Source organism: Gymnodraco acuticeps, unplaced genomic scaffold (genome assembly GCF_902827175.1).
Source record: "Gymnodraco acuticeps unplaced genomic scaffold, fGymAcu1.1, whole genome shotgun sequence".
NCBI classification, from domain to species: Eukaryota; Metazoa; Chordata; class Actinopteri; order Perciformes; family Bathydraconidae; genus Gymnodraco; species Gymnodraco acuticeps.
In genome coordinates, this window is record NW_022991848.1 from 48,717 (window position 1) to 76,692 (window position 27,976).

Consider the following 27,976-nt stretch of genomic DNA (forward strand, 5'->3'; position numbering starts at 1 on the left):
TCAAACGATACCCATCCCTACTTATAAGCAGTGGCGGCTGGTGGATTTTTTTTCTAAGTAGGGCTGTACCACATGCAATCAATTTCAGCAAACATCCCAGTATGACTTAATGCAAAAAAAACAGTAGTTTCAGTGTTAATTTATCAGTCTTAAATTGTAATGCCTCCATAATCAATTTCAACATTTGAGACTATGTACAAAAACTTAAAAAACAATTGCATTAGCAATACTTGCATATATATGTATGTATATATATATGATGTATATCATATATATGTATGTGTGTGTATATATATATATATATATATGTTGAAGTTTATTTGCATTAAAAACGTGTGTTTAAACCCTTCTGTTCAAAGTTGATATTTTGTTTCTTAAAAGATTACATCTTTAAAAACATGCTGTTTGCCATTTTTAAAGTTTGATGGAAGAAATTAAAATATAGGTCACTGACGTGGAGCTTTAGGCCTGCAATGCTTTAAAAAAAATGTTTTAGTTGTTTCAGTTTTGAAGAGTGATATGGATGTTAAATACACACATTAGTATGAATAATCTTAAACAAGAACACATGATCACAACATGACCCCTCTAGAGTCTGAGTGCCAGGGACTTCAAATTACGTCTGTCATTAATGTTAAATCACCCATTATAACAATTTTATTTCCTTTTTTCTCTTGTCTTAAGTGAATAGTTCTGTCTTTAAGTATAACCCAATATAAAGTCCTTTTCCTGCACCATTTTAAGGCTTCAAAAACAGGCATTTTTACTGTATGTGTTTGAAGAAATGACACAATCAATGGCCCAGAATTGTACTTTATAAACTATGAATCTTGTGGTGCTTGAAGAAATACACACTGGCTAAGCCGGCCAGGTTATATATATATATATATATATATATATATATGCCTTTTTTGGAGCCCTTTTTTGCAATATTTATTAAAATGTCACTAGTTATTTAAACAAACCACTATCTGAGGATAATACAAGCAACCATACAACGCCCTTTATCTAGAGAGCCACAAATCTTTTCAACTGCTGTAAGTTAGGGCACTATCTGTGCAGAACATTTTAAATATTCTTTATTTGCAGTATTTTTGTTAAAAAGTGTTCAGAAAGACTGCATCAATTATATGCTATATATATATATAATATCAATATTTGTATTAACTAACCAAAGTCAATTTAAGTAGCGGGCAAAAATGGGTTAATTGCCATGCATCTGGTGTTTCATATAGTTTACGTTCAATTTAAACTATTTTAGGCAGAAAAACGTATTGACTAAAACTTTTTTAATAATTTACTATAATTTAGAAAGGTTTTTGTTAGAAATCATTTCAAAAGCATGCTCTGTGAAAATCACATATTACGGTTCCCATGTTTGTGTTTGAACTTCTGTGAAGATTGATGGGCGAGGTCTATCTTAAGAGCCAATAGGAGACCGATATGCATCCACTAGTTAACTAGTTGCAGTTCATATGGCTCACTAGTGAACGTGAAGGCCATACACGTTCACTAGTGAGCCTTTATATGCAAATGAAGCAGGCGGGACCCAGATTCTGATTGGTCAGTTCAGCTCTCTGAGGGAGAGCCTGAGGGGGCATTCTCCTGCGATGTTTTTAGCAACGTCTTGAAGACGTGAGGTGCATCAGTCGGGTATTTATGCCTACTGTTAACATATTGTCCGTGGGAAGTCAGTCAGTGTGTGTTTTGCCTAGGAAAATACATGTTTCTGCTTCTGCTTTGTTCCGCTTTGTGTGTGTGTTTTTGTTGGTGCGAATGTGCGCACGCTTGTGTGTGAGAACACCGGCACTCGAGACACAAAAGTAGAGGAAGTGATCGTGGGACATTTTATCAGCGGTCCTCATGAAATGAATAAAGCAGAAACACTGGACAGATCTTAAAATCAGGGTAACGATAGATCCGTATGAAGATGAACAACCTCTCCATATTTGCCAAGACTAATATTTACGGAAGTCACGGCGATCTCTCAAAGCTGTGATCCAAAGAGGGTTACTTCCTCTTTCTATCCATCAATAATGTCCCTCTGTTATCACAATGCTAATCTAATCCAAGCACCTTTCAAATTGCAGCTTAATAAAATGTTTTAAAGAGGATCTATATTCGTGTCTGCAGTCATAAGGCAACTTTCTAATTTTAAGAAAGTCTTCAATGTTCTTACCTAATTTGATATACAATGATCATAATTACACAAATACTTTTGTTTTATATTTTTGTAAATATGGTCATATTTTAAAACAGTGTATTTAAGCTCTTAAATAAACTATTTGGGCTGGGTGGCGCTCTATATCTTAGGGCCAATAGGAGACCTCGATGCGTTCTTTCCCCTCCTCCTCATTAGCATTCTGTGCAACTAGTGTGACTAGTGCACATTTGGGATCCACTAGTTAACTAGTGAACATTTTAAGCCTCACTAGTTCACTAGTGAAATTTAAACTTCTCTCACTAGTTAACTAGTAAAAGGCAAAGGGTTCACTAGTTAACGTGTAGACATTTTGAGCCCCACTAGTTAACTAGTAAGGTCAAAAGAGGCGTCAACTAGTTAACTAGTGAACATTTTGCCTTTACTAGTTAACTATTGAGTGATTCTGGGTGCGACTAGTTAACTAGTGCGCTGCAAAATCTCTGACATGTTAACTAGTTGTGCTTCTTTTGTGTGACTAGTTAACATGTCAGAGCTTTTGCAGCGCACTAGTTAACTTGTAAGACTTTTAGGGTCACTAGTACGGTCAGAGGGCCACTAGTTCATCAAAAAGCTTACACGTTGGGACTTTGGTGCTACTAGTGCTGCTCCTGGCGTCACTAGTAAGGCATACGTGTTAACTAGTCGGACAAAAGTGCCACTAGTTGCTGAAAAAGAGCGACTAGTGAAATGTTTTATTTAACTAGTAAAGCAGCGTGCCTGACTAGTTTGACCATATATCTAACAAGTGAAATCAAAGAGCCAACTAGTGTAGTCCGCTGCCGTCTGATATCAAGGAAATTGAATAAATACTCAAATGGCTTGCCATAGCCGTCTGATATCAAGGAAATTGAATAAATACTCAAATGGCTTGCCATACCAAACTAGTTGAAGGAAAGGTCTTACATGTTAGACAAATGTGTAACATGTCAGGTCAAAGTCTAACATGTTTATAACAAAACCTCACTAGTGAGAAGAAATTCCCTCCACTAGTTAACTAGTAAGAAAAACATCTGTGTCACTAGTTCACTAGTGACTCCTCTAAGGCTTCACTAGTTAACTAGTGAGATAAAGTGTGTGTAACTAGTTAACTAGTAAGGTAAAAACAATTGTACTAGTGTATCTAGTGGACAATTTGGACCTCACTAGTTAACTAGTGCACATTTTGAGCCTCACTAGTCAGCTTAGAAGACCAAAACAGGCTTCAACTAGTTCACTAGTGAAAATGTTGCCTTCACTAGTTAACATGTAAGCTGCAATATGTATCCACTAGTTAACTAGTTGCCGTTCATATGGCCAACACGTTAACTAGTCAGCCATATGCAAATGAAGCAGGCGGGACCCAGATTCTGATTGGTCAGTTCAGCTCTCTGAGGGAGAGCCTGAGGGGGCGTTCTTCTGCGATGTTTTTAGCAACGTCTTGAAGACGTGAGGTGCATCAGTCGGGTATTTATGCCTACTGTTAACATATTGTCCGTGGGAAGTCAGTCAGTGTGTGTTTTGCCTAGGAAAATACATGTTTCTGCTTCTGCTTTGTTCCGCTTTGTGTGTGTGTTTTTGTTGGTGCGAATGTGCGCACGCTTGTGTGTGAGAACACCGGCACTCGAGACACAAAAGTAGAGGAAGTGATCGTGGGACATTTTATCAGCGGTCCTCATGAAATGAATAAAGCAGAAACACTGGACAGATCTTAAAATCAGGGTAACGATAGATCCGTATGAAGATAAACAACCTCTCCATATTTGCCAAGACTAATATTTACGGAAGTCACGGCGATCTCTCAAAGCTGTGATCCGAAGAGCGTTACTTCCTCTTTCTATCCATCAATAATGTCCCTCTGTTATCACAATGCTAATCTAATCCAAGCACCTTTCAAATTGCAGTTTAATAAAATGTGTTAAAGAGGATCTATATTCCTGCCTGCAGTCCTAAGGCAACTTTCTAATTTTAAGAAAGTCTTCAATGTTCTTACCTAATTTGATATACAATGATCATAATTACACAAATACTTTGTTTTATATTTGTGTAAATATGGTCATATTTTAAAACAGTGTATTTAAGCTCTTAAATAAACTATTTGGGCTGGGTGGCGCTCTATATCTTAGGGCCAATAGGAGACCTCGATGCGTTCTTTCCCCTCCTCCTCATTAGCATTCTGTGCAACTAGTGTGACTAGTGCGCATTTGGGATCCACTAGTGCTACTAGTGAACATTTTAAGCCTCACTAGTTCACTAGTGGAATTTAAACTTCTCTCACTAGTTAACTAGTAAAAGGCAAAGGGTTCACTAGTTAACGTGTAGACATTTTGAGCCCCACTAGTTAACTAGTAAGGTCAAAAGAGGCGTCAACTAGTGAACATTTTGCCTTTACTAGTTAACTAGTGAGTGATTCTGGGTGCGACTAGTTAACTAGTGCACTGCAAAATCTCTGACATGTTAACTAGTTGTGCTTCTTTTGTGTGACTAGTTAACATGTCAGAGCTTTTGCAGCGCACTAGTTAACTTGTAAGACTTTTAGGGTCACTAGTACGGTCAGAGGGCCACTAGTTCATCAAAAAGCTTACACGTTGGGACTTTGGTGCTACTAGTGCTGCTCCTGGCGTCACTAGTAAGGCATACGTGTTAACTAGTCGGACAAAAGTGCCACTAGTTGCTGAAAAAGAGCGACTAGTGAAATGTTTTATTCAACTAGTAAAGCAGCGTGCCTAACTAGTTTGACCATATATCTAACAAGTGAAATCAAAGAGCCAACTAGTGTAGTCCGCTGTCGTCTGATATCAAGGAAATTGAATAAATACTCAAATGGCTTGCCATACATGGCTAAGACGAGGGTTAAGCCCACGAGTAGCCTCCTGCAAAGTTTGCAAAAATAACGATGCGAGAGTCTGCGCTGACGAGCCACATGAAAGGTACGCCGTAGAGCATTTTAGATTAGGCTAACGTTGCATGTTACGTTTGTTTAAGCTAACGTTAGCGAGCTGAATAGCGAACTCGATTGAGGGATAATAATAATAATTGCAGGGGACAATCATTTCAGAGGAGCGTACCTATGTTATGTGCGTTACAGTCGCCATCCTGTGGTGTTCAGAGGATGAAGCACTCACGGCATTTCGTGTTATAGTCACGAAATATAATCTCTTGATTCGACACAGAGTGATTTTGAAAGCAATGTATTTCTACTGGTAGTATGTTTCGTGCCTAAACCAAATGTGACTTGCTCTATCGAAATCAGTCACATTGACCCGAAGACACATCTTCGTTTGTATTACTGGTCTGGGGGAAGCTCGCGAGTGTGTTTGTGTATTTTTGCGTTTGTGTACCGGGGAAACACTCACAAGAAACACCAGCTGTTGTTATGCTTGCTGTGATGTTACATTAGTCCGTTCTCTGCTTGTAATTATGCCGAAGCTTCAAAGTTGTATTTATCATCTGAATTTGCCGAAACAAGTTTAATATTCTGAAAGCCAAGACTTTGTTTATTTGAAAACAGATGAAAACAAACTGTCTTTATATAAAATTGAAGTATTATACAAGTAAAACTACATGTTGCTTTAATCCCATGTAATTGTAGAATGAACACAGTCTTCCTTTGAAGATGTATAAGTCAGGTTCTTGAGTAGTCAGCATTACCTACAAATCATTGTACACATTTGTAAATATTATTTTCCACTTGTTACCATTGTGAGTCTATTTTTATGCAGCTCTGCGTGATTTTGTGGCTATAATTCAGACTAATACGCTACTAGAGGTGGAATAAGTACTCAGGTATTGTACTTAGCAAAAGTACCAGAGTGTAGGAATACTCTGTTACAGTAAAAGTCCTGCATTCAAAATGTTCCTCAAGTAAAAGTAGGAAAGTATTCTCATCAAAATATAGTGAAAGTAGCGACAGTAAAAGTAGTCGTTGTGCAGATTGGTCCATTTCAGAATAATATATATGATATGTTTTATAAAGATTGATCATGAAAGTGTTCTCAAAGCTGGTAAAGGTGCAGCTAGTTTGAAGTACTTTGTATACTGCAGGGTAGCTGGTGGATTTACTCCAGGTGGAACTAAAGTCTGATTCAACACTTGATTAGATTTCACATCATTCATCCACATCTGTAAAGTAACTAAAGGGAGTAAATACATGTAGTGGAGGAAAAGTACACCATGTACCTCTGAACTGTAGAGGAGTAGAAGTACACCATGTACCTCTGAACTGTAGAGGAGTAGAAGTACACCATGTACCTCTGAACTGTAGAGGAGTAGAAGTACACCATGTACCTCTGAACTGTAGTGGAGTAGAAGTACACCATGTACCTCTGAACTGTAGTGGAGTAGAAGTACACCGTGTACCTCTGAACTGTAGAGGAGTAGAAGTACACCATGTACCTCTGAACTGTAGTGGAGTAGAAGTACACCATGTACCTCTGAACTGTAGAGGAGTAGAAGTACACCATGTACCTCTGAACTGTAGTGGAGTAGAAGTACACCATGTACCTCTGAACTGTAGTGGAGTAGAAGTACACCATGTACCTCTGAACTGTAGTGGAGTAGAAGTACACCATGTACCTCTGAACTGTAGTGGAGTAGAAGTACACCATGTACCTCTGAACTGTAGAGGAGTAGAAGTACACCATGTACCTCTGAACTGTAGAGGAGTAGAAGTACACCATGTACCTCTGAACTGTAGAGGAGTAGAAGTACACCATGTACCTCTGAACTGTAGAGGAGTAGAAGTACACCATGTACCTCTAAACTGTAGTGGAGTAGAAGTACACCATGTACCTCTGAACTGTAGTGGAGTAGAAGTACACCATGTACCTCTGAACTGTAGTGGAGTAGAAGTACACCATGTACCTCTGAACTGTAGTGGAGTAGAAGTACACCATGTACCTCTGAACTGTAGAGGAGTAGAAGTACACCATGTACCTCTGAACTGTAGAGGAGTAGAAGTACACCATGTACCTCTGAACTGTAGTTGGAGTAGAAGTACACCATGTACCTCTGAACTGTAGTGGAGTAGAAGTACACCATGTACCTCTGAACTGTAGTGGAGTAGAAGTACACCATGTACCCTCTAAACTGTAGTGGAGTAGAAGTACACCATGTACCTCTGAACTGTAGTGGAAGTCTAGAAGTACACCATGTACCTCTGAACTGTAGTGGAGTAGAAGTACACCATGTACCTCTGAACTGTAGTGGAGTAGAAGTACACCATGTACCTCTGAACTGTAGAGGAGTAGAAGTACACCATGTACCTCTGAACTGTAGTGGAGTAGAAGTACACCATGTACCTCTGAACTGTAGTGGAGTAGAAGTACACCATGTACCTCTGAACTGTAGTGGGGTAGAAGTACACCATGTACCTCTGAACTGTAGTGGAGTAGAAGTACACCATGTACCTCTGAACTGTAGTGGAGTAGAAGTACACCATGTACCTCTAAACTGTAGTGGAGTAGAAGTACACCATGTACCTCTGAACTGTAGTGGAGTAGAAGTACACCATGTACCTCTAAACTGTAGAGGAGTAGAAGTACACCATGTACCTCTGAACTGTAGAGGAGTAGAAGTACACCATGTACCTCTGAACTGTAGAGGAGTAGAAGTACACCATGTACCTCTAAACTGTAGAGGAGTAGAAGTACACCATGTACCTCTGAACTGTAGAGGAGTAGAAGTACACCATGTACCTCTAAACTGTAGTGGAGTAGAAGTACACCATGTACCTCTAAACTGTAGAGGAGTAGAAGTACACCATGTACCTCTGAACTGTAGAGGAGTAGAAGTACACCATGTACCTCTGAACTGTAGTGGAGTAGAAGTACACCATGTACCTCTAAACTGTAGAGGAGTAGAAGTACACCATGTACCTCTGAACTGTAGAGGAGTAGAAGTACACCATGTAACTCTGAACTGTAGAGGAGTAGAAGTACACCATGTACCTCTGAACTGTAGTGGAGTAGAAGTACACCATGTACCTCTAAACTGTAGAGGAGTAGAAGTACACCATGTACCTCTGAACTGTAGAGGAGTAGAAGTACACCATGTACCTCTAAACTGTAGAGGAGTAGAAGTACACCATGTACCTCTGAACTGTAGTGGAGTAGAAGTACACCATGTACCTCTAAACTGTAGAGGAGTAGAAGTACACCATGTACCTCTGAACTGTAGAGGAGTAGAAGTACACCATGTACCTCTGAACTGTAGTGGAGTAGAAGTACACCATGTACCTCTAAACTGTAGAGGAGTAGAAGTACACCATGTACCTCTGAACTGTAGAGGAGTAGAAGTACACCATGTACCTCTGAACTGTAGTGGAGTAGAAGTACACCATGTACCTCTGAGTTGTGTTTACTGCCAACCTAAAAGTACCTCAAAAATAGTAATCAATAATGTATTGAAAAGTTATTTGGCTGATTGTTTTATATTGGCTCAGACAGGTTATATGGGACATACAGATGGGTCACTCATTTTGAAATATTAAACTTAGTTTTTTTTCTTTAATTTTTCATCCTCAAGTAGAAGGCTATCACGAAACACACGTTTGTTTATAGCATAAAGAACATCTGATTTAATGTGAGGTAGGGAAATAATAATTTGAGTATGTGTATATAAATATGTAATTTACAACAGCCGTAAGATGCTTGAAAAGCTGGAAAATGCACCTTGAAAATGCTTGAAAAGTGCTTGAATTTGACTTTGGAAAAGGTGTAAGAACCCTGACTTACTATATGCTGTTCATTCATAATTTCAGCGGGAGGCGGCGCTGAGGAACAGCAGAGTGCGAAGTATATGAACCTGGCAAAACAAAAAATCATGATACTCTTAAAGAAAATGACTTTAATTGGATCAGTAGTAATGCTTTTATTAGATGTAGCCTATTTTCCTGCAGATGCTTTATAAAACTAATCAAATAAATGGTTTTGCTTATTTTTTTTTAGAACTTCAATTCTAATTCTGTTAATCATTTTTTAGAGTATTAAAATGCAATAAAAAGGTGTCCTATGCAGCCAGTGTAGTTATTTGACCCAGCATTGATTTTTGAGTGATTAGGTCACATGACCTAACTGTTATTGAAGAAATATGCAAATGTTTCCGTCAAAAATATTAATAAAACTTATTTAAAGTATTAAAATGCAATAAAAAGAGGTGTGTTCAATGAATGTATGCTAGAGTGACTTTGCTTCACATTCACACGATCGACAAGCTGTCGATTTATTAAAAAGAACATTTTTCTTATTTTGTAAAAGTCATTTGTTGATGGTCCCTAAGTGAAAGCCTCGTTTCTCGGAGAAGATCTCCCCGTTAAACTGACGCTGCTGGCGGGTCCGCGAATGTCTGTCGAATATCCAACCTAAAACTAAATTCACCGCGGTTACCTTGAGGGAGATAACGGAAGCCCCGGATGTTTTTTCTTTAGCCCCGGACAATTCTCCCTCAATAATATAGTACCGCGGTGAAGTTAGTTTTAGGTTGGATATTCGACAGACATTCGCGGACCAGCCAGCAGCGTCAGTTTCCCCTGCTGCTGGCTGTATTACGACGGGGAGATCTTCTCCGCGAAACGAGGCTTTCACTTAGGGACCATCAAAAGACTTTTCAGTTACACAAGAACAATGTTCTTTTTAATAAATCGACAGCTTCCCGATCGTGTGAATGTGAAGCAAATCCACTCTAGAGCATGTATTTGTTGAACACACCTCTTTTAATTGCATTTTAATACGTGTTATTAATATTTTGATGGGAAAATTAGCATATTGCTTCAATCCTTTCCAGGTCATGTGACCTAATGACTCAACATCAGTGCTGGGTCAAATAACTACACTGGCTGCATAGGACACACCTCTTTTTATTGCATTTTAATACTTTAAATGTTTTTATATTAATATTTGTATGGGAAAAAGAGCATATTGCTTCAATACCTTCCAGAGAGAGAAACGGCCTCCAGCCTCCATTATTTATTTCCTGCTACATCTTAGCAAGAGATGCCTTTTTTATCTTGTACAAGTACACCTTTTTCAGCTCTGGTTTCAATATCCTCCCGGTTTTACGTTTTAAAAAGTGTTGCAGCAGTTTTCATCACTCTCTGAAGAACAAGAAGAAAATATATTTGACCTTTTATTACTTTACATTCGATGTTTAAGTTTTAAATGTACAAGAGATATTTTTATAATTAAAAAGACTGAGATTTTCACTTTTGTACTCTTATTTCTTTATTAAGCAAAACCCCAACATATTATTTTGTACAGACATGTGTTAATGTGGCACTCATCTTGAAAATAGAAACATCATTTATTACAAACTCAACCCGTTAACTTTTCTTTTTTATCACTTTTCTTTGAATGTGTTTTATTTCCTTCTTCAATTAGCCTCCGTGGCTAAACCGACACGGGAAGGAGCGCCGCCTAAAGAAACTCCAAAATCTACAGAACAACTCGTGAGAAGATGATAAAGCACGTTAGGGCTGAATGATATACCGTGTCATGGCGATAACCGCGATATGCGCATGCGCGATATTCACACCGCAGGGACGTGCGGTTTTATTCATTTTTTTTAGAAAATGCTAACGCACTTTAGCACAGAATTTAAAATAAAGATACCCTTATTACTTATCGAAACTGCACATACAATATATCCGATTAAAGCTGAGACTCCACAGATTATTTAAGTATAGTATCTAAGCGATCCGATCTCGCAACAGGGGAAGCAAACACAGACATAACAACACGTACCTTTTACGGAGCTTCTAGGGGAGATCGTCTCACCGTAGCTGTCAATCTGATCAAAAGACGTGTTCAATGGCATTAAAACGAGAAACGCGGCTGAATCGGTTGATCCATAGGTTGATAATGTATATGTGGCTTTGAAGCAATTGTTTATAATCCATAATTCCATTTGTATGTAAAAATTGGAGCACAAAAGTTAGCTGCTAATGGTAGCCACCAGAGTGTATGCAGCTTCCGGTTTTGGGTGTCAGTAACTGGCCCGTCCACACAGCGGCGTGCGTTGAAGCTTCCAACGCTTCTGCCCATTCACTTTGAATGGGGTGACGTCACTTTTAGCCGAACTGCATTTTGGGAAGCGACGTGGAGCGTTGCTGGCATTGCTGATGTCAAAAGTTGAGCAATGTTCAACTTTTGACGCCTCGACGGAGGCGTCAGACAATGAAATCCCGTTTATGCAAATCTGCCAGTACAAGCGCTAGCCAATCAAACCGCGTGTATGCTGGGAGAGACTACGCAGGTCATTTCCTCATATTCCAAAAAATTTAGGGAAAATTCATTATAGCGGTAGTGAATCACCCGGTGCTGTATGATCAGTCTCTGTTGATCTACCGGGATACAAACCGGAGGAGCGAGGCATGGAGGGAGGAGGCAGAGACAGTGGGTGAAACTGGTAGGTTTTCGCCTGTTTGGCATAGGCGGCGCGTGAGGCTCAGGTTTGGGAAGGCTAAATCACTTTTTTTTTCATCTTACGCTGCCCGCCTCCGGCTATATTTTTTTTCTATAGAAAAGAGATCAACTCAGTGAAAGCACCGCCTGCTGACCGATCAGAGCTCAGTGTGCGGAGTTTAAATCTATCAAGTCATATTACAGGAAAAAGGAAATGCAGTTTAAACTGCCGTATGCAGAGAAGACGCCAACGTGTCGCACTTATCATTCATATTACACTGACATCACATCATCAATCAGATCATCGATCTCACAACGATATCACAATATTTCCTTATCTGAGTCAGCTTCTCGAGCCGTATCTGGCCGTGCAACACTTAGTTACATTGTCACATATAGGCCTACTGTATGCAGACGTATTATTTTAAGCAACACATTAAGTTGACGAAACACTCAACTCAAATGTAATAAAGTCAGATCCCCTCGTGTTTTAGATGGGGCAGTATCATAAAACTGTTGTACGCTTTCAAACACTCGGTAGTTTATTTTTTAACGAGTTGTTCTGTATTCTCCTTGCAGGTGCAACTATGTGGCTTGTATCCTGGATTATATGTTTAAGTCATCATGGATGTTTAAAGTTCATATTTGTCTAATATTAGTTTACTTTTCATTAATGAAGTATGATGTTGCGCTGTCAGTAGACTTGTCCCTGTTTGTGATTGGTCACATGTAGCTAACCCCGCCCCTTTCACGTGAACGCGTTCTCAGCTGGAGAGAGAAACTCTGGCTTGATTTACCGAGTTGATAACCAGCGCCATAGGACCGTTTAGCGAGATCGCGTTTGTTAGGGTTAGTTAAGATAACTCAAGCATATCCAGGGTCTGTTGAACTGGCTTCGTGGTACAGGGCACAGGTGGCTGCATAGCAGCGCTAATGTCAAAGACATTATATTTTTATTTTACCAGGATGCAGTTACACAAATATTTGGGAAGGCTTAGCCTTCCCTAGCCTCCAGCACCCGCCGCCCCTGCTGTTTGGGGATTTTATATCCAGTTTATTTCGTTTTAACATTGCTATTGCTTTGTATGTCGGGGGCGGGAGATTCAGGTGATTGGTTGTTGGTCGCGTTGCTCGCAAAAAATCCCCAAGCTTCAGATACGTCCACCTCCAAGCGTCAACGCACGCTGCTGTGTGGACGCTCCACATGGCAGCGGCTTCCGTTACTCCAAAAATAGTCAAGTTTGGATTCAAGGATTATGTTGTTGATTACGGTAATAAGAAGAGAACAGCGGTATGCAGGGTCTGCAGCATAAAGATCAGTGACACGACCACCACAACATCCAACTTCATTCGTCACTACAAAAAACCCCACAGAGAAAGGTGCGTGAATGTGTTGTGTTAGCTAGAAAGCTAACGTTAAGTTTTAGCTACGTTAGACTTGGTTTCAAATCGATTAAGCAAAGAGAAGACAAAACGGTAAATGAACACTAGAACCTCCAAGTGATTCATTTTTACTAACCCTGATAGTGACGGTCTGTCAGGAGAGGGAGAGAGAGGAAAAGAGATGCCTCGTTTATTTCCCCTGTGTTATTATCAGAAGTTACTGTAAACTTTTGAATAATGTAGTTCATCTACTTTTAGTAGTTTGTTTAAATGTTTTAATTATGTTGTTTGTGGAAGTACATCATTCTTTGATTTATTGTAAAATGAATCTGAACTTTTTGATCTGCTATGATGATAAACTGAAGCCATTTCTAAATGAACCCAATTAAGTGTGTTTTAAATCTACTTAGTTTATAAGGAAATTATGAAGAGGAAGAAATTAAATGATATCTATGTAGGTGCTGACGCTGTTGGCGGTTCTAGTGTTAACAGAAATTTAAATTAAATATGTGTAATGGCAAATGCCATATATGATTTTCTTACCTGGAATGCTGCCTTTTTGAACAGACTTTTTGATTGAGTCCTATAGCTATTGTCTGCAGTTCTAGGGTTAATATGAATCTAATATGATTGTCATCGGTCTAAATTAGATTTCAAATGATTAACTGTGTATGTAATGAAGATCATAGTGTGGGTTGAATGCATTTTCATAACCACTGTCTTTTAACTGATTTAAATGCGGAAACTGGGCTTATTCATCAGAATGTCGTATGACTTGACTTGACTCTCATCACAGTGACTTGGGATTTGCTTGATACTTGTAGGTCAAGACTTGAGACTTGCTCATGACTTGCACATGTAGGACTTACTCCCACCTCTGGTAAAAAGTACAATACTGGTTTCCAAATTGTAGTGGAGTTGAAGTATAAAGCAGCATAAACTAAGACGTATTGGCCTAAAAAATTAGTTAAAGTACCAAAATTAAAAGTACTTACTGTGCCCAATGTCCCATTTTAGAATCTTATGTATTGAATTACTGGATTATTTTATTTAGTTTCCTGTGACGGCCCCAGAGCCTGTGAGTGTGCAGGTGTGTTGCAGGTCCTGTGATGGGGGTGGAGCTGAGGACGCCAATCAGCATGACTGGGGACACCTGGCCGGAGCTGAGGTGCTGCTTAAGCCCAGCTGCCCGGAGTCACATGGCCTTCGTGTCTCTCTCCAAGCCCGCTGTGGGAAGACTCTCGCCGGGATCCTTTCCCCTCGCCCATCCTCTCATGTTTTCAGTGTTGTTTTGGAATCGCCACAATAAAAGTGCCGTGGTTTTTTGGAACCCTCGAACGTCTCTCTCTCTTTTCCTGTTGTGGCCTACGAGCCGGTCATAACAATACATTCATGTGTTGATAAAAGTGGAGCAACTTTCACTTTCTATACTGCTGCTGGATAATTTAATCTATCATTATTGAATTACTGGATTATTTTATTTAGTTTCCTGTGACCAGACCCTCCTTCCACCAACACACTAACCTCCTTTTCCCCTCTCTCTCCAAGTGAGGTTCTTACCCTCATTACTTCTGCCCGCCCCTACCACCTGTCCTCTGGACCCTATCCCTTCAAACCTCCTTCAGACTATCGCTCCTGATATTCTACCGTTTCTCACCCATTTCATCAACACTTCTCTAACTTCTGGTCACTTTCCAAACAGTCTCAAGGAGGCAAGAGTAAACCCTCTCCTAAAGAAATCCACTCTCAACCCGTCTGATGTTATAAACTACAGGCCTGTCTCTCTCCTCCCGTTCCTGTCTAAATCACTTGAACGCGCTGTCTTTAAACAACTCTCCTGTTATCTCCATCAGAACAACCTTCTGGATCCGCACCAGTCTGGTTTCAAGGCAGGTCACTCCACAGAAACTGCTCTCATTGCTGTCACGGAGGAACTGCACACTGCCAAAACTGCATCCCTCTCCTCTGTCATCATCCTGTTGGACCTGTCTGCTGCATTCGACACGGTGAATCATCAGATCCTCCTTCTCACTCTCCAAAAACTTGGAGTTTCAGGCTCTGCACTTTCCCTCCTCACCTCATACCTGAAAGACCGTACCTACAGGGTGACTTGGAGAGGGTCTGAGTCCGACCCTTGTCAATTAACTACAGGAGTCCCTCAGGGCTCTGTTCTTGGTCCCCTCCTCTTCTCCCTGTACACAAACTCGCTCGGATCAGTCATTAGCCCGCATGGTTTTTCTTACCACTGCTACGCTGACGACACCCAATTAATTCTGTCCTTTCCCCGCTCAGAGACCCAGGTCGTCGCACGCATCTCTGCTTGTCTAGCTGACATCTCTCAGTGGATGTCTGCTCATCACCTCAAGCTCAACCTTGACAAGACTGAGCTGCTCTTCCTTCCGGGAAAAGATTGTCCCACTCTTGACCTAACAATCAACATCGGCACCTCTATTGTTTCCCCGACTCAGACTGCAAGGAATCTGGGTGTGACCCTAGATAACAACCTGTCCTTCACTGCAAACATCGCTGCTACAACCCGTTGCTGCAGATACACGCTTTACAACATCAGGAAGATACGTCCCCAGCTGACTCAGAAAGCCACGCAGGTTCTGGTCCAGGCTCTCGTCATCTCACGCCTAGACTACTGCAACTCCCTCCTGGCTGGTCTACCTGCATGTGCCATCCGACCTCTGCAGCTCATCCAGAATGCAGCGGCTCGTCTGGTCTTCAACCTTCCTAAATGTTCCCACACCACTCCGCTCCTCCGCTCCCTTCACTGGCTTCCGGTAACTGCTAGAATCCACTTCAAGACACTGGTACTTGCTTACCATGCTGCGAATGGATCTGGCCCTTCGTACATCCAGGACATGGTTAAACCGTACACCCCAGCGCGTGCACTACGCTCTGCATCAGCCAAACGACTCGTTGCGCCCTCGCTGCGAGGGGGACCCAAGTTCCCATCGGCAAAAACACGTGGGTTTGCTGTCCTGGCTCCAAGATGGTGGAATGAGCTCCCCATTGACATCAGGACGGCAGATAGCTTGCACATCTTCCGGCGCAAACTGAAAACTCATCTCTTTCGACTCCACTTCGAGCGATAGAACTATTAACGAAGATAATAAAGGACTGGCTTATCTAAAGCCAGTTGAGTAGCACTTGAAATGTTTGGCTCTATGAAACCTGATGTACTTATATGATTCTGTTTTCTTCAAGGTTGTGTCTTCCTGATCGAATGTACTTATTGTAAGTCGCTTTGGATAAAAGCGTCAGCTAAATGCAATGTAATGTAATTATATATCATAGTTTATTGATCTTTTATTTTAGCTAATCTGAATTTGTAACTAGTACCTAATTTTGTCAAATAATTGTCAAATTGTAGTGGAGTTGAAGTGTAAAGTAGCATATCATGGACATACTCAAGTAAAGTACAAGTACCACAATATTGTACAATACTTGAGTAAATGTACTTCACTACGTTACACCACTGCATGGTAGTAAGGAGCAGTAATGAAGTCATTCACGAGTAGAGTTAATGATGATACTGGGCCAGAATCAGGGTAACAGCGGAGCCACCATGAGGAGTAAATGCTGCTTTGATTTACTAAAGCTTTAGAGCACTTGGAGAATAAGAGGGTAACAAACGACTAAACTGAACTCAGATCCAAAGTGACGGACAGCCAGAGACGCTTCACTTTCACATTAAAGAACAGAGACTTCACTTTTGTCTTCCTTTGATCCTTGGGGCTCATTTTGAGCGCCGCCGTTTAAAGCTGAAGAAAATGATCACATTCAAAATTCTTACAAATATGTGTTTCTGGTGTTTTATGTTTCTTTGTTGACTACCTAAATAACTATTTAAATAAAACATTACCCCCCCCCCCACCCCATTATATACATCCAGAATCCCTATTATGTGACCATCCAAAGATATATAACTCACCATCAAATCTTACTGATTGACATTTTAAAGGATCCTATTATTTCTTAGTACAATTTTGGCGTTTAATAAAAACAATGTATATTATCAAGTGCCCTTGAGCAAGGCAGCTGCCAACTGCTCCTAGTGCTAGGAGGGGTTAAATGCAGAGGTCAAAGGTCACTGTGTACATGTATGTGTGTGACATATAAAGTCAACTTTAACGTCAATCTTTCAGTTTGTGTGTACAGAAAGAGAGATTTGTATTAATGTGGACCGGAGGGAGAGGGTGAGGAGCATACGTTTCACTTTCCTTTTTTATTTAAATTCCAATTTTGGTCATGAAGAATATGTTTCTCTGTTGTCCACGTTCATAAAGCATAAAACAACAGCATCAGAGCACGGTGCAGAGTCTCTAGATGAGTTTACAGCAGTCCCTCGTTCTTATTAAACATCCACGTCTGCAATCTCGTGTTATCACTTTTCTAAAAGCAAAAAAACACTATTTTTATGATCAAATAGTTTACACAAGAGAGCATGACCATAAGACTAGACAAGCTACATCAGGCCATCTACTGGCACCGAAACCCAGGACAAATCTTCTGAAATCTTCAGTGTCTTATAAAGGAATGGAACTTATTGCCAAACTACCTTGCCTATAGAGTCCAGAGCCTCTTTCAAGAAGAGATTGAAGGGCCATCTACTAATGACCATGTACCCTTGTGAGCTGTGAACCCTAATTTAATTTGATCTCATGCTTTGTGCTGGTGGGTGTCTTGTCTTGCTGAGATTGATATTGAAAGTGGATTACATTGTTGATGATGTTGGAGATTGTTGATGATATTGGTGATGTTGTTAATAATGTCAGGACTTATGTCCTGAATGTTGCTGTATTATTGTTGTATTGTTTTAAGTGTCGGACCCTAAGGAAGAGTAGCTTTTGTCAAGAGCAAAAGCTAATGGGGATCCTTAATAAACAGAAACATGTAGTCCGCTGTATAGAAAACTGTAGTTTCCATAGTTTCCCCACAGCAGCAGACGCACAAAATGACGTCAGCTGGCGCATCATAAACACGTCGGATAGTGAAAGTGCAGTCGGATTCTCTAAAGTACCGCAGTCTCTTCTCCTAAGTCCTTTTGAATTCTCCTATCCACTATCCCTTAACCCCATGACGTTTCACTCAGAGGTCAAGGAATAGATGATAGGGTTAGAACTTAGGAGTTGAGTTTTGGACTATTCGACTGCAGCCCTGCTTTCTTGACATCTAGCTCAAGTCGATAACCGAATCATCGAGCGCCTTCACGGCTCACAACAAACAGAAGGGCGAAATGTGCCCTGCATTAAGACCCACCCTTATCAAACCAGTGAAGTAGCTTCTGGGCAGTGGCGGAGCCAGGACATTTTCAGTGGGGTGGCCAGGATGGAACCAATGATCATTTTGGGGTGGTATTGAAATCACTATTATATGAACATAAAAATACATCTCACTATAAAATAAGGGGTTATTTAAGGCACCTACAACACACCTCTACATTATTTGGGATTAAGCTAGTGGTGGAATAGATCAAATAATATCCAGTATATCTAACTATTTTTTTCTTATTCCCGCAGGCAAAGTATCAACGAAGCTTACATTATACAAATGTAGTGCAATATACAGACTGTTTAGCTTATGGTGATCAGCAGCCCTATGAGTTCATTCTCTCAGTGTCAAACTAAAGACCTTTCGAGTGACCATTGCAGCTAAAGTAGTTATTTATAAAAATAAATATGTATAAATACAAAACCTGACAATTTTAAGGCATTAGCTTAGATTAATTGACCATCATTATAATGAATGTAATAAATAAAAGGTATTCTGATTCTGGTGATATAATTTAATAAGATGTTATGCTCACAACTTTTTTCATGAAGGCTCAACCATTTATGTTATTGTAAGTTTGTTTTGCAAAACTGATAAATAAAGTTATATACATTTTAAATTCAAATGGTTTATTATCATATCATATACACAACTAAGGTGTAGTTATGTAATGAATTAAACACTTGTCGCAGGATCCTCAACAATGCAATTACAAGACTGAACAAATAACAATAAAATGATATTGTAATATAGTCCACTGATCTTCGTAAAAAAAAAAAATGTTTATGTTGGGTTTTGACTTAAGTTTAAAATAAATTGAGTTCTGACTTCTCAGAATGTTCAGAAAGCTGTTGGTCACATCCCATAATGTCTTTGCTCTGCCGGGAGTAAGGTTTGCCTGTCAGTCTAAACAAAGGGCTACATTAACCCTTTGCATTGACCTCAGTACAGTAAACACAGTGGACAGTTATCAGGACGCATAATCGATAGTCGAGCATTACAGCACTTCACCACACTGTACTAGAAGTTTCCACCGGGCTGTAACAGCTATCTTTAAGATCAACATCACCGGCAGCGGGAGTCATGTCTCTGCCTTTTACCGGATAACACGTGTTGCTGGGTTTTTAAATAACTAGGAGGAGCTGAAGCCAGGCAGGCTAACAGCGAAGCTAACGGCGAATCCTCCAGCAGCTGCAGCGGGATGTTCGGCTGTCTGGTGGCCGGCAGGTTGGTGCAGACAGACGCGGTGCAAGTCGCCTCGGACAAGTTCGTGTTCAACCTGCCGGACTATGAGAAGGTGAACCACGTGGTGGTGTTCATGCTGGGCACGGTTCCGTTCCCCGCCGGTACCGGAGGAGCGGTCCACTTCTCCTTCCCGGACCCCTCGGGCGGCGGCGCGGTGTGGCAGCTGCTCGGCTTCATCACCAACGAGAAGCCCAGTGCCATCTTTAAGATCTCCGGCCTGAAGGCGGGGAAGGGCGGGGAAAACCCCTTCGGTATAATGGCCTCCTCCTCCCGGCTGTCATCCTCCGTGGCTCAGGTAGGAGGACCAGCTGTAAAGTAACTAAAGCTATTAAATAAATGTAGTGGAGTAAAAGTACACCATTTACTTCTGAACTGTAGTGGAGGAGAAGTACAAAGCAAAACATTTAAATACTTAAGTACAGTACTAAATCTTAGTTAGTAGTTACTTTACATCACTCGTTACATCAGTGGTTCTCAAACTTTTTCTATCTTTGGATAGACACGTAATGGGCCAAGTTAACATTTATTAAAATACATCAATATGAACGTGAGCATTCCTTTCAAAAAAAATTAAAAGAATCACTTTGCTAGAACAGTGATAATGAAACAATGCTCCATACGTCTGTGTGGTCAACAAAATAAATACAATTGTGCAATCCCTTTGCTAGAACAATAAGTTATAATACTTTGCCACTTTGCAATCTGTGCAAACAAATGAAAAGAAAGAAAATGCTGATATTTGGCAAAAAAGCGTGTCTTATCATTAGTGGCTGCAATGAGCCTGTTTTGCACTGCACATGTCTTCAAAACGGGGTTGCAGGCTCAGTGGCGGCGCCAGAGATTTATTTTGGGGGTGCTGTGGGGAGGGGCGGCGCCAGGCGGTAGCTTGCAGTTGCTACAGCAACACCAACAATTGGCCTAGCAACTGCTAAGCAACCCCAAGAAATGTATGTTTTTTTTTATATATGTGAAATTCATAATTTGAAAAACGATTGATTCGAAAATGATATGCTACAGTACAGTACAAGTAGCCTACTTCTGGGTGTTTCATTCAAGCTCGGCTCCGTGTGTGTGGCACGAGTGAGCGAGCGAGAGAGAGATGTTGCTCAGTGAGGTAAAGGACTCTCTCAGTGTTTAGATAGTTAACTTTAGTCTAAGTTATCTCAGTGGGTCTCAAAACAGTTTGATCACCATCTATGTACAAGTATTTCCGAGGCACACCTTCATATGATCATTATAGTTAGGCTATAAAACAATAAGAGCATAAATGAAAAACAGGTATGAAATACTCTATGACAGTAAAATAAGAATACAGTTTAAAAGGGGAGTGATTTGTATATCCATAAAGAAATCTGTGTACAGTTCTGTTTCATATGGGTGTTGAGAGATGTGTCCATAGATCTCTTAATTTTGCTCTCAAAGTGCACCAGATTGATGCTTTTAACTTCAATAATTTAACTTTAACTTCAGCCCTAGGAGGCTGGTCCGCCCCCCACTTATAAAAAATAGCACTTTATCCTTCCTATATGCCGTGAGCTGATTATCGAGCCTTCATTGTAACAGCCGCGGGTGTAGCCTACTGTATGTGTGCGTGGGGAGTGTTGCAGTTGAACATTTCACTGTAGCCCTTATAGCTACCTTAATGGGAAACCCTACATGTTTGAGCAACCTCTATGAAGCGGCAAGCTACCCCACAGCATCCCCAACAGAAAATCTCTGGCGCCGCCCATAAGCTTGACGTTTCATAGAGGGTGCTCAAACATGTAGGGTTTTCCATTAATGTACTGGGCGCTACAGTGGAATGTTCTACTGTAACAATCCCCACACGCACACACACAGTGTACCCGCGACTGTTACAATGAAGGCTCGAGAATCAGCTCACGGCATATAGGCAGGGGTGAAGTGCTATTTTATAAGTGGTGTGTGGACCTTACATAGGGGGGTCCGGGGACATGCTCCCCCGGGAAGATTTATTTTTAAATATTGAAGTTAAAAGCATCAATCTGGTGCACTTTGAGAGCAACATGAAGAGATCTATGGATACATCTCTCAACACCCATATGAAACAGAACTGTAAACAGATTTACCTTTTCTTTATGGATATTTTACAAATCACCCTTTTAAACTTTATTCTTTTTTTACTGTCATACCTGTGTTTCATTTATTCTCTTATTTTTTTATAATGATCATATAAACGTGTAAACCTCTGCAAAAGTACACACATCCATTACATTACATCAAAACAATGGTACTTGCGTACCATGCTGCGAATGGAGCTGGCCCTTCCTACATCCAGGACATGGTTAAACCGTACACCCCAGCACGTGCACTCCGCTCTGCATCAGCCAAACGACTCGTTGCACCCTCGCTGCGAGGGGGACCCAAGTTCCCATCATCAAAAACACGTGGGTTTGCTGTCCTGGCTCCAAGATGGTGGAATGAGCTCCCCATTGACATCAGGACGGCAGATAGCTTGCACATCTTCCGGCGCAGACTGAAAACTCATCTCTTTCGACTCCACTTCGAGCGATAGATTTATTAACAAAGCACTTATATACTAATAAAGGACTGGCTTATCTAAAGCCAGTTGAGTAGCACTTGAAATGTTTGGCTCTATGAAACCTGATGTACTTATATGATTCTGTTTTCTTCAAGGTTGTGTCTTCCTGGTCGAATGTACTTATTGTACGTCGCTTTGGATAAAAGCGTCAGCTAAATACTATGTAATGTAATGTAAAAAAAACAGAGGAGCGTCATTTTGCCGACAACTGCGCCGAGCACTTGACTTTATGCAGGAAGCCAGACAGTGGGACATTGTACGAAAAGTCAGCACACTCAGCACGGATAGTGCGCAACATGATTGCAGCGTCCAGGCAGCTCCCGTTCGAGTTGAATTGAGGCGGATATTTGTAATGTTCAGAGGTTGTTGTGTTTAATATTCATGAGAATATTTGTCATTGTTGAAATGATAATAAACATTAGCATAAAGCATATATGTCCACTCATATGTTGATAACAGTATTAAAAACTTGAAACATATTCCTCTAAGGAACATTTAGAACAGATAAAAAATGTGCGATTAATTTGCGATTAATCGCGATTAACTATTTTAATCGACTGACAGCCCTAATATATATATGATTCTGTTTTCTTCAAGGTTGTGTCTTCCTGGTCGAATGTACTTATTGTAAGTCGCTTTGGATAAAAGCGTCAGCTAAATGCAATGCAATGTAATGTAATGTACACACATCCTTTACTAAAGCAGCAGTACTGACTAAACTTCTTTACTCAAGTCAAAGTAAAGAGGCTTTGAAGTGTACTTCAGTAAAAAGTACCCATAGCTAGCAGCTGCTTTAAAGAGTACCTGACCTCCCTTTATATTAATAGAACAATAATGTCATTGTTAGCTAATGAATGTTTCCATGCTGAACAACGGCAACATGACAACGTTTCCATTGGTCCCTCTTCTTTAGAGAAGACCAGGAAATGATGGATACACGGATCGTGTTCAAATCAATAGGCACGCAATGACTCTAAAGAATAATGACCACGCACCAAACACACATTCAGACTAAAGGAACCAGCTGTTTGGAAAATGAGAGAAGTAGAAAGTACAAGTATTTGGGTTCAACATGTAAGAAGTAGAAAGTACAGGTATTTGAGTTCAACATGTAAGAAGTAGAAAGTACAGCTATTTGTGTTCAACATGTAAGAAGTAGAAAGTACAGGTATTTGTGTTCAACATGTAAGAAGTAGAAAGTACAGGTATTTGTGTTCAACATGTAAGAAGTAGAAAGTACAGGTATTTGTGTTCAACATGTAAGAAGTAGAAAGTACAGGTATTTGTGTTCAACATGTAAGAAGTAGAAAGTACAGGTATTTGTGTTCAACATGTAAGAAGTAGAAAGTACAGGTATTTGAGTTCAACATGTAAGAAGTAGAAAGTACAGCTATTTGTGTTCAACATGTAAGAAGTAGAAAGTACAGGTATTTGTGTTCAACATGTAAGAAGTAGAAAGTACAGGTATTTGTGTTCAACATGTAAGAAGTAGAAAGTACAGGTATTTGTGTTCAACATGTAAGAAGTAGAAAGTACAGGTATTTGTGTTCAACATGTAAGAAGTAGAAAGTACAGGTATTTGGGTTCAACATGTGAGAAGTAGAAAGTACAGGTATTTGAGTTCAACATGTAAGAAGTAGAAAGTACAGGTATTTGAGTTCAACATGTAAGAAGTAGAAAGTACAGGTATTTGGGTTCAACATGTATGAAGTAGAAAGTACAGGTATTTGTGTTCAACATGTGAGAAGTAGAAAGTACAGGTATTTGAGTTCAACATGTAAGAAGTAGAAAGTACAGGTATTTGAGTTCAACATGTAAGAAGTAGAAAGTACAGGTATTTGAGTTCAACATGTAAGAAGTAGAAAGTACAGGTATTTGGGTTCAACATGTAAGAAGTAGAAAGTACAGGTATTTGTGTTCAACATGTAAGAAGTAGAAAGTACAGGTATTTGTGTTCAACATGTAAGAAGTAGAAAGTACAGGTATTTGTGTTCAACATGTAAGAAGTAGAAAGTACAGGTATTTGGGTTCAACATGTGAGAAGTAGAAAGTACAGGTATTTGAGTTCAACATGTAAGAAGTAGAAAGTACAGGTATTTGAGTTCAACATGTAAGAAGTAGAAAGTACAGGTATTTGGGTTCAACATGTATGAAGTAGAAAGTACAGGTATTTGTGTTCAACATGTGAGAAGTAGAAAGTACAGGTATTTGAGTTCAACATGTAAGAAGTAGAAAGTACAGGTATTTGAGTTCAACATGTAAGAAGTAGAAAGTACAGGTATTTGAGTTCAACATGTAAGAAGTAGAAAGTACAGGTATTTGGGTTCAACATGTGAGAAGTAGAAAGTACAGGTATTTGGGTTCAACGTGTAAGAAGTAGAAAGTACAGGTATTTGGGTTCAACATGTAAGAAGTAGAAAGTACAGGTATTTGAGTTCAACATGTAAGAAGTAGAAAGTACAGGTATTTGAGTTCAACATGTAAGAAGTAGAAAGTACAGGTGTTTGTGTTCAACATGTAAGAAGTAGAAAGTACAGGTATTTGAGTTCAACATGTGAGAAGTAGAAAGTACAGGTATTTGAGTTCAACATGTAAGAAGTAGAAAGTACAGGTATTTGGGTTCAACATGTAAGAAGTAGAAAGTACAGGTGTTTGTGTTCAACATGTAAGAAGTAGAAAGTACAGGTATTTGAGTTCAACATGTAAGAAGTAGAAAGTACAGGTATTTGAGTTCAACATGTTAGAAGTAGAAAGTACAGGTATTTGAGTTCAACATGTAAGAAGTAGAAAGTACAAGTATTTGAGTTCAACATGTAGGAAGTAGAAAGTACAGGTATTTGGGATCAACGTGTAAGAAGTAGAAAGTACAGGTATTTGAGTTCAACATGTGAGAAGTAGAAAGTACAGGTATTTGAGTTCAACATGTAAGAAGTAGAAAGTACAGGTATTTGAGTTCAACATGTAAGAAGTAGAAAGTACAGGTATTTGAGTTCAAAGTGTAAGAAGTAGAAAGTACAGGTATTTGTGTTCAACATGTTAGAAGTAGAAAGTACAGGTATTTGGGTTCAACATGTAAGAAGTAGAAAGTACAGGTATTTGAGTTCAACATGTAAGGAGTAGAAAGTACAGGTATTTGTGTTCAACATGTAAGAAGTAGAAAGTACAGGTATTTGAGTTCAACATGTAAGAAGTAGAAAGTACAGGTATTTGTGTTCAACATGTAAGAAGTAGAAAGTACAGGTATTTGAGTTCAACATGTAAGAAGTAGAAAGTACAGGTATTTGTGTTCAACATGTAAGAAGTAGAAAGTACAGGTATTTGAGTTCAACATGTAAGAAGTAGAAAGTACAGGTATTTGGGTTCAACATGTAAGAAGTAGAAAGTACAGGTATTTGAGTTCAACATGTAAGAAGTAGAAAGTACAGGTATTTGTGTTCAACATGTGAGAAGTAGAAAGTACAGGTATTTGAGTTCAACATGTAAGAAGTAGAAAGTACAGGTATTTGAGTTCAACATGTAAGAAGTAGAAAGTACAGGTATTTGTGTTCAACATGTAAGAAGTAGAAAGTACAGGTATTTGAGTTCAACATGTGAGAAGTAGAAAGTACAGGTATTTGTGTTCAACATGTAAGAAGTAGAAAGTACAGGTATTTGAGTTCAACATGTGAGAAGTAGAAAGTACAGGTATTTGTGTTCAACATGTAAGAAGTAGAAAGTACAGGTATTTGTGTTCAACATGTAAGAAGTAGAAAGTACTGGTATTTGTGTTCAAAATGTAAGAAATGAAAGTAAAAAGTCGTCAGAAAAATAAGTAGTGGAGTAAAGTACTGATACCAGAAACATGTACTTAAGTACAGTAACGAAGTAATTGTTTGACCCCCATATGTCTTGTTGGTCTCAGGTCGGTGTGTCGGTGGAGGCTCTGGATCAGCTCGGCCAGCAGATTCCGGTCTCCAGCGCCGCCGTTTCCACCGCGGACTCCTTCCTGCATTTCACCCAGAAGACGTTGGACAGTCTCTACAACTTCGCCTCGTCCTTCGCAGTGACGCAGGCTCAGATGACCCCGAACCCCTCGGAGACCTTCATCCCCTCCAGCTGCGTCCTCAAGTGGTACGAGAACTTCCAGAGGAGGATGAGCCAGAACCCCAACTTCTGGAAGAACTGAATCTAAGACTAAAAAAGACAGTTTCCACAGTGCCTACAGCCAAACCACTCGTCTCTGAGACACAGCTTTACTTCCGACAGTTCATGACGTGCACAACGGGTTTTGGTTCATCATCATTACACGTTTATTTTTATTAAAGTAAGAACAACGATAGTAAATATGAGATTCAGGATCATTCTTGGCCATGGAAACAGCAGCCCTAAATGAAAACAAACTAAGATTTACTTGGTTTTTCTCTTAAAATAAAATAGATTATTCCACACTATTCGAAGTGTAGATTTCATTTCTTCTACAATAATACCTCACCTGCATTGACACAAACAAAACAGCTCAGAATCAAGAATGCTCCTTATTTTCTATAAATAGTTATCCAAACCAAATTGCACCCAATACAAAATAAACATAACGGAGACATTTTAAAAACTACTAAAAGCTCAGAAACTGCATTGCCTTTGGTTCACTAGGACATTATTCATTCACCTGATAGTCATTACACTGAAATCCCTAAAATTATAGATGGAGTTGTTCTCAAATTATGTTTGTTAACCTTTAATAGGCAAGTTATCGTTTCTTATGGAGGGATTGATATCATTGGTCCATTTTGTAATGCTAGACTTTAAATACTCTTCTAAAACAAATCGAACAATTTCCTTGTTGTTTTTTTAATTTGTTTTATGACAGTACAACCACATAAAAACATAAATGTTAAAAGGGTGATGGCTCAACTAAGGTCTTGGCTAGGCTGTAATAATATCTTTTGATTTCAAGAGAAAATGCAACATGTAACCTACAACAACATGTAACCTACAACAACATGTAACCTACAACAACATGTAACCTACAACATGTAACCTACAACAACATGTAACCTACAACATGTAACCTACAACAACATGTAACCTACAACAACATGTAACCTACAACAACATGTAACCTACAACATGTAACCTACAACATGTAACCTACAACATGTAACCTACAACCTACAACATGTAACCTACAACATGTAACCTACAACAACATGTAACCTACAACAACATGTAACCTACAACATGTAACCTACAACAACATGTAACCTACAACAACATGTAACCTACAACAACATGTAACCTACAACATGTAACCTACAACAACATGTAACCTACAACAACATGTAACCTACAACATGTAACCTACAACATGTAACCTACAACATGTAACCTACAACATGTAACCTACAACATGTAACCTACAACATGTAACCTACAACATGTAACCTACAACAACATGTAACCTACAACATGTAACCTACAACATGTAACCTACAACAACATGTAACCTACAACAACATGTAACCTACAACATGTAACCTACAACAACATGTAACCTACAACATGTAACCTACAACAACATGTAACCTACAACAACATGTAACCTACAACATGTAACCTACAACATGTAACCTACAACATGTAACCTACAACAACATGTAACCTACAACAACATGTAACCTACAACAACATGTAACCTACAACAACATGTATGAAACTGAGACAAGAAGAATACAATATTAAGTGTTTTTTGTTTTATATTGAACTAATACAATATTAATAATACAGACAGTGCCGATTCTAGAGTCTGTGGGGGCCCTAGGCAAACATTCACTGGGGGCCCCAGATGGTACAGGAAAACAAAGTGAGTTGAACAGACAGACAGAAAGCATTGATTATAAAGAAAATAGCCCTTCAGAATATCAGAATAACTTTATATCGTCCCACAGAGGGGAA

The 27,976-nt window shown here is 39.6% G+C and overlaps 1 protein-coding gene across 1 annotated transcript; it reads left to right on the plus strand.

The window, feature by feature from the left end:
- Positions 1 to 19,188: 19,188 nt before the first annotated feature.
- On the plus strand, positions 19,189 to 26,848 carry hikeshi (heat shock protein nuclear import factor hikeshi). Its single transcript, XM_034199869.1, has 2 exons — positions 19,189 to 19,780; positions 25,947 to 26,848. The coding sequence occupies exons 1-2, from the start codon at positions 19,442 to 19,444 to the stop codon at positions 26,208 to 26,210; spliced, it is 603 nt and encodes a 200-aa protein (XP_034055760.1). The 5' UTR covers positions 19,189 to 19,441; the 3' UTR covers positions 26,211 to 26,848.
- The last annotated feature ends 1,128 nt before the right edge of the window (positions 26,849 to 27,976 follow it).